The 7,978-nt window shown below is 38.1% G+C and overlaps 1 protein-coding gene and 1 pseudogene across 1 annotated transcript; one reads left to right on the top strand and one right to left on the bottom strand.

The window, feature by feature from the left end:
* Nucleotides 1-927: 927 nt before the first annotated feature.
* Nucleotides 928-4,617, top strand: LOC120190358 (annotated as a pseudogene).
* A 67-nt stretch (nucleotides 4,618-4,684) lies between these two features.
* Nucleotides 4,685-6,451, bottom strand: LOC120190360 (phospholipase A1-Igamma1, chloroplastic-like). The gene has a single exon (XM_039193447.1). The coding sequence runs from the start codon at nucleotides 6,414-6,416 to the stop codon at nucleotides 4,836-4,838; it is 1,581 nt and encodes a 526-aa protein (XP_039049378.1). The 5' UTR covers nucleotides 6,417-6,451; the 3' UTR covers nucleotides 4,685-4,835.
* Nucleotides 6,452-7,978: the final 1,527 nt, after the last annotated feature.

Genomic DNA, 7,978 nt, shown 5'->3' with positions numbered 1-7,978 from the left:
ATGTTAACGTCAAACTCAAACTGATTTTTTAATGAAAAATAACGAATTTTGAACATATGAAAAGTCGGGTGACTATTTTATAACTTTTAATAGTCGATAACTCAACAAAACAACATCTAATAGTTGAATGATCGCTTTATAACTTTTAATAATTGATGAATTCAATAAAGTAATATCTTATAATCGGAGACTATTTTTATTATTTACCCGTAATTTAAAGATGGTCACGGTTTTCATGTTAGCTTATTGTCCGGCACAATTTTATGTATTTATGAAAACAATATCTATGCTCATCAACATGAATTTGTTTAAACTGTAAAACCAAATAATTTGCAAGTTTTAAATTTCAAACAAATTCTTACGTAGTTAAATCTCCTCAAGAAAAAAACAAAGGATCTATTTTTTCCTCTCTATTTTGGTGTCTTAGCCGATAGATTTGCCCACATGTAAGCAACATAAAATGGAAAATCCAATCGTTCTCAGTTTTACTCGACCGTAACTAACTGTACATAAATTTTTGTCCTGCCCTGGCTTTTACTTGACCGCAGGCCAACTCTCCATCTTCCATGAAATCCGCTTTAAAGCTCAGTTATCTTATGCAGCAAATCCCTGCATTCAAATGAAAAAGAGAGAGAAAAAGTATGAACGAAATCAAATGCATGCCCCACAAAAAACAGCTAATCAAAACACCCGGTTTTTGGGCAGATATTTTACAATGAAAACTTTATGTTATCGTTAATTGGTAACCACCCACCTAATCAATCAATGTCGAATTAATTTCTTCAACAACAAAAAAAAATCATAAATCCTTTCCTGTTTCGTTTTTCCTACTTTTTTTTTTTGGTTATATCGGTTTTCTTTCTTTCTTCTTCACAGTTACTTCGTCACGGCTTTTAACGACTGCCACTTCTTGCCCTTTTTCTTTCTTCACATATACAAGATTTGGAGAGAAAAAAACAGAGGAAACAGAGTTTCTTTTTAAGGGAGAGTGAACCCAGATGGATATCAGTTCATTTTTGACGTCCTTAGGGACGTCTTTTGTAATATTCATTGTTTTGATGCTGCTCTTTGCCTGGCTTTCGACGAGAGAGGGGAACGCGGTGGTGTATTATCCGAACCGGATCGTCAAAGGTTTGGAACCGTGGGAAGGCGGTTCAAAGACACGAAACCCTTTTGCTTGGATAAGCGAAGCGTTGTCTTCTACTGAACAAGATGTCATCCACATGTCTGGGATCGACACTGCCGTCTACTTCGTCTTCCTTAGCACTGGTTTTTGTCCTTATCCTTTTGTCTCCTTTTTAGTATTTTGCACGTCTGAATTTTGTGTACAAATGTTTTTTTTGTTCAGTTAGTGCACTTGATTTTCTGTCCTTTTTTTTACCATTTTGAGTTTGACATCGGCTTATGTAAGTGTTGTTTAGTTTTATGTTGGTTGTGGTGGGTGGGGGGGTTCATACGGTTGTTTGAGTTGCTTATAAAGCTGGATCTTTTAATTTGTAATTATTCTGAAGTGAATTTCATATTGACTCATCTGTTCCTAAATAATTATGGAAAGTTTTGCTCTCTACTTTAACGGGTTTCTTATTTGTTCCATCTGTTATCAGTGTGAAATACCAGAATTTGTTAGTTTGGTCGATGTTAGTTGGACTTAGTAAGGGATAGCTATATGGTATACCTTCAAATCGATATAACAAATTTTTTCTGAGTTTTTTTTAATATAAGAATTATAAATAACCATACCCACATCCTAATATACGTCAGATGCGACCGTTTTAAGCAAAATAAAGAGCGTCCACTATGTAGTTGTGTTTTAATTTATTCACATGACATTCCGATGCTTTTGAATCTTACCTGAACTTTGATGATGGGATACTGGGGATTACCTTGATTTCCAGTCTAGGATCGTTGTTGTTCCAACTGATACATATAGGTAGACCGTATACGAGGTTGACTCCGGAAAACAGCAGATTTTTTTTTTGTCTGAAATTGCTTTAGTAATGAAGAAAATTTTGTGAAAGACTAATTCTGAATTTTCCTTCTCTTGATAAACGTTACAGTATTGGGAATATTGGTTTTGTCTGGCGTTGTACTGCTTCCAGTTCTTTTACCCGTTGCTGCTACTGATGATGGTGTAAGGAAGAGCGCACATAGTACTACAAGCAATGGGACTTTCAGTGACCTAGACAAGTTGTCAATGGCAAATATTCAAGTAAGACTAAGCCATATATAACATTCTCGTCAACTGGAAATAAATTATTGTTTTTGTATTTCTGAGTTTCTCTAATTGTTGCAAAGGACATCTTTATTGTTTTCTCCGACCAAGTACGATTACAGTGTCATGAATGTGTTTTGATATACAAAGGTCTGTTTATTGTTGTCTATACAGGAAAAGAGTCCAAGGTTGTGGGCATTCCTGGTAGCCACCTATTGGGTCTCTGTTGTCACCTATTTCCTTTCATGGAAGGCTTACAAACATGTTTCTGCTCTAAGAGCTACTGCTCTAAAGTCAGATGAAGTGAAACCGGAGCAATTCGCGGTTCTCGTTAGAGATTTACCGGATGTCACTACAGGTCAACTCGAAAGCAGCAGGTTGATACGTATTTCAAATCTATATATCCCCAGACATTCTACAGATCAATGGTGGTCACGAACAACAAAGAGGTAACATTATGATAATTTGCATCTCCGTTGAGTCTAACCTGTTGGATTATAAGCAAACATCTCGTTGAAATGTAGGTTGACAAAATCTGGGGTGAGTTAGAAGGGTTCAAGAAGAAGCTTCTGCGGGCAGAAGCAATATATGAAGAGTCCGAGAGAAAAGGTCAAGGCATGAAACCGACCCACAAAGCCGGCTTCCTTGGTCTCTGTGGCGAAAAAGTAGACAGCATAGAGTACTACAATGAAAAGATTAAGGAACTGACGCAAAAATTTGAAGCGGAACAAAAGTTGACCCTCAGAGAAAAGCAGCAAGGATCTGCTTTGGTTTTCTTTACCAGCAGGGTGACTGCAGCCTCGGCTTCTCAAAGCCTACATGCTCAAATGGTTGACAATTGGACTGTAACGGAAGCACCCGAACCTCGTCAACTTATATGGAGCAATCTGACCATCAAGTTTTATGAGAGGATAATACGACAATATGCTGTTTATTTTATCGTGTTTCTGACTATAATATTTTATATGATTCCCATTACGTTCATTTCCGCATTCACAACCCTTGAGAATCTGAGAAAACTTCTGCCATTCTTGAAGCCTGTTGTTGATGTGGATGCACTTAAGACGGTATTGGAGGCATATCTTCCCCAGCTTGCGCTCATCATATTTTTGGCATTATTACCGAAGCTTTTATTGTTCCTCTCTAAGACCGAAGGAATCCCTTCAGGGAGCCATGTCATAAGGGCTGCATCGGGGAAATACTTTTATTTCATCGTGTTTAATGTTTTCATCGGTGTTACCATTGGTGGAACTTTGTTCAGTGAACTTAAGACCATTGAAAAGAATCCCAACTCCATTTTCGAGATACTGGCAAAAAGCCTCCCTGGGAATGCAACTTTCTTCATTACATTTGTGGCTCTGAAGTAAGCCTTCAACCTTTTCTCATTGCAATTTCAATTACTTTAAATGTGTGTTTTTTTTGTTTCATTTGGCTACTGGTAATTGGCAGGTTCTTTGTTGGTTATGGGCTTGAGCTTTCTCGAATAGTGCCGCTTATCATATATCATGTGAAGAGGAAATATCTTTGCAAGACCGAAGCCGAGTTAAAAGAAGCTTGGTTCCCCGGAGATATTAGCTATGCCACTAGAGTTCCTACTGACATGCTTATTGTAACCATTGTTCTCTGCTACTCGGTTATAGCTCCTGTGATCATCCCCTTTGGAGTGCTTTACTTTGCCTTGGGTTGGCTTGTTCTCCGGAATCAAGTACTCTCATTTTCCTAGATTTCCTTTCCATTTCTGCTAAGAAATATCATTCTCACAGTTCAAATTTAGTTTCATTTTACCTATCTGTTTTATGCTGTTCTTTTAACAGGCACTCAAAGTTTATGTCCCAGCATATGAGAGCTATGGAAGAATGTGGCCTCACATGCATACCCGAATTCTCGGCGCCTTGTTGTTATACCAAGCTACCATGTTGGGTTACTTTGGGGTGTCGAAATTCTTATATACCCCCATTCTGATTCCACTACCGATATTGTCTCTTGTCTTCTTCTTCATCTGTAGGAAGAAATTCTATGGGGCTTTTTGTCACACAGCTCTCGAGGTCGCTAACCAAGAATTGAAAGAAGCCCCTCACATGGAACAGATATTCAAATCCTTTATCCCTCCGAGCTTGATCTCTGTGAAACTAGAAGACGAGCAATTCGAAGATGCTTTATCTCAAGTTTCAAGATCAGAATCATTTGTTTGATGTACATTGTTTTTGTGCTTGTGTCTTTCATGTATTGAATCAGAAGTCCCTGAACTAATATTTGTTTGTTGATAATATGGTTTTAGGGAACCTTGCTGTCTGATCGTTTGTTTGTAAACATAATCACTTTGCTTTGGGTCTTCAGCTTGAACTTCTTCGATTAGTTCTTGTTCAGTGTTTAATGAAAAACTTGTGGATTCGTCACTTTGTAAAGAATGTTGCAAATAATCTTGCTCGAGTATGCTTCTCTATACAAATAATGGCAATCAAATTCAATAAAAAACTCTTTTGCAGATCAATGTTCAACAAATAAATGAATCTCATATAAACAGAAAAATTGGGGGCGGGGGGGGGGGGAGAGCAAGACTCAAAATTGGACTCGGGATTCATTTTTTTAGTGGACATCTTTCTCAAAGAACCAACATTTAATCTTAAAGTGATAGGTCGTGATTGGATCTAATGCTAAGTGGAGAAGGAATGTGCTCAGGTTGTCTCCCTGGTTTAACCCATCGGCCATATTGGTTTAACACAAGTCCCTTGAATGGCTTTTGGTACCAAAACTCCGGGATCTTTAACTCCTTTATTAACATATTTGTTGTCTTGTTAACCAAGGCAACATCTCTTCTTGCATTCCAACGGAACTTCGATGTCTTGTTAATGTATCCATCCAACAGATGGAGGTACGTCTCCAAATTATGACTCCCCGTGTAATCTGGATCACGTGTTAAATACGGCGACATGAGTACATCAAGCTTCAGTTGCGTTCCGACGTGCCGGTAAATCCATTTCAATCTCCCAGTCACCGCTGTAAACTTGTTGAGAATGGTGTTGAGAATGAACCCTGGCAACTTTGGGACTATATCTTGCTTGACAATAACCCTTAGTGTCTTGACTCCAACTTCTCTAAGCTTCTCCTTGAAATGTATGTTCCCAACTCTTGGTGCACCAAAAGAGATGACACTGATGAAGAGATCGGGGAAGTACGTTCCGGCATCGTAGGCATTTAGGAGTGCCAAGGCACCCCCCAGGCTATGGCCGCAGACTGTTAAGCTAACTTCCTCACCCCTGTCTCTGAAAAAGTAAACAAGCTTCCGGATTTCTTCCATGACTTGTTCCGATGCACTCAACTTGTTGTACCTTGTGAACTCGCCCTTGGAACTATAGATGCTGAGGAACCCACGTTGGACCTTGATATTGGTTTTCCCAAGTGGCTGGAGACTTGTTCTGAGGTCACTGTACCACTCGGTCGGAGCCACTGTGCCCCGCCATGCCACGAGGATATCTCTCCTCCCAATTCTTGCAGTTTCAGCATCACCGCTGACAGCAACGTATCCCATCCAGTTGGAATTCTTGCTCCAAGAGCAGCAAGTCCTCTCTAACCATTCGGGAACATCGACGTGGGACATGGCATAAATGTACTTGGTAACCTTGTAACCATGTTTGGTAAGGCCTAGTTCTTCAAACAGTTTGTGCCGATTATACCTACAGCTTCCACAAAACTCAGATAAAGGATCAAAGTCGAAAGCATCATAAGTTGCTTCGACAAACTCTCCGTACTTGACAATCTCTCGCCTAAGCCAAGGATGGAGAGGCTCAAAAAGGCCATCCCAATTGTGCAAACCATGAAGCTCACGCCATTGTGTGGATATATTCTCGATTGGGGACTTGGATGGAGTCATTGCATCACCGTGGTCTATGAAGTCAGCTTCCGTGCGCGGCAATTGAATGAGTTTCGCTAATGGCATGGTGGGATGAAAGGTCTTTTTCTTTTTCATTACATGCCGAATAGGCCTAATGATAGCCATATCATGATGATTGAGTTTCAGAGTAGAGAGCTTGTTGAGGTTGGATGCAAGATGAAGATGAAGGCGATGCCTCAGAGTGGATTTCAAGGCCTTCTTTATCCGTTGCCAAGTTACATTAAGCTTCAATCTCCATACCCTTTTGGTCATTGGCTTTTCTGTTTTCTGCCTCTTGACATTCCTCATCGGTGACAATTGCATTTTCTCCATGGAAGGGGCAATATTCGTGTAGACAATCCGAAAAGAAAACTTTACAAACAAATGAACACAATGTATTGCTCGGGGGCAGCGGAGAGCAAAAGGCAAGAACAGAAGAAGAAGGAGAAGAAGAAAAGTGGATAAGAATGAATACAGAGAAAATGTATTATAGATGTAATTGGAGATGACATGGAAGTGGAAGGGTATATATATATATATATATATATATATATATATATATATATATATATATATATATATATATATGGAATGTTAATCAGAGAAGCAAGGTTTTTCCAAGTACATGGTAGGAATAAACAGCAACGCTTTCGGTTTCTAGGAATCTTCTAAAGTCTAAGTTGCCATCAGCCATCGGCATCTGGATGGTCAATAATCAGAATTATGTTTTGGTTTGTTCCTCACAAGTCGATTGGAGACTGAATTATTTAATGAAGTAAACACTTTAACTTACAGTAAAAGTGTAATTTAATTTCTTTACATTATATATAAGTTACAGCATACAATCATACTTATTTATTGTAATAAACATTACACGTCTGTGTCATATTTATGATTAAGGGTTAACCTCAGAGCTATGATTGCTAACACTTGTAGTTAAAGTGTAATTTTATATTTATTAAAATATTATGAAAAAGAATGTTGTTGTCAAATTAATTTTTTAAAAAGTTTATATAAATTACATCATATTTACTTATATGTAATAAACATTCCACGTCTGTATCATATTTATGAGTTTTTATATTTATTTATGGTTAAGGGTTAACCACATAGCTATGTTTGCTAACACTCGAAGGATAAGAACAAGTGAATAAGATTAACGCAGTATAAAATAGTTGGGTAAGGTCAGTATGTGGGGGCAATGGCAGCTTAGCTAACCTCATTTACCAAATTGTCTTTCATTGTGGGTTGCCTGGGTCAATCTTAATTCCATGCTTAAAAAACGTGTGTGGCTTCCCTTTGTAATTGGCCATATTCATGAATCCCGAATATGAGTTCTCGGGGGACCTGACCTCTTTTTAAGCAGTCTCAACTGACCAACTTCTTTCTTTTTTGAACCAAACTGACCAACTTCATATAGCGGTTAGAATTCCTTTTAATACTATTTTGCAATTGACTTTAGATAAGTTTAATTGGATTATTTATATATGGCTTGATTGAAAGAGTATTTAATGTTAGAGGACCAAACAGAAAATGGAAAAGACTTGAGTGATTTGTCTTCGGTTTGGGCTTTTCCTATAGGACAACTGGCCTGGGACCGTGGGAAATTGATGATTTAGAAACTAGTGTTGTATTATATTATCATGCATGCCTTCCAACCATTTGCGTTTATTGAATTTTTTTTTAACATTCCATAGACCATATTATCATATACTCCGAAACCACTTCAGCAGCTGATAGGATGTCTCAGTTTTCCTGTCATTATCTTCAATTGGACTGCCGAATAGATTCAAAATCTCAACCATCCTTTTTATTGTGAAACTCAACTTACAATATAACACTGCCCATTCTCGGTTACTTCTTACATTTATCGTTTGAACTTGATAGTTTCATAC

The sequence above is a fragment of the Hibiscus syriacus genome, unplaced genomic scaffold (genome assembly GCF_006381635.1).
Source record: "Hibiscus syriacus cultivar Baekdansim isolate YM2019G1 unplaced genomic scaffold, ASM638163v2 tig00116962_pilon, whole genome shotgun sequence".
Lineage (NCBI taxonomy): Eukaryota > Viridiplantae > Streptophyta > Magnoliopsida > Malvales > Malvaceae > Hibiscus > Hibiscus syriacus.
The sequence above is the reverse complement of the archived record's forward strand: the minus strand, read 5'-3'. Positions and strand labels throughout refer to the sequence as shown.

What these genes read in the sequence shown, in the direction of transcription:
- LOC120190360 (XM_039193447.1), bottom strand. Translation starts at nt 6,416, where the DNA reads ATGGAGAAAATGCAATTGTCACCGATGAGGAATGTCAAGAGGCAGAAA.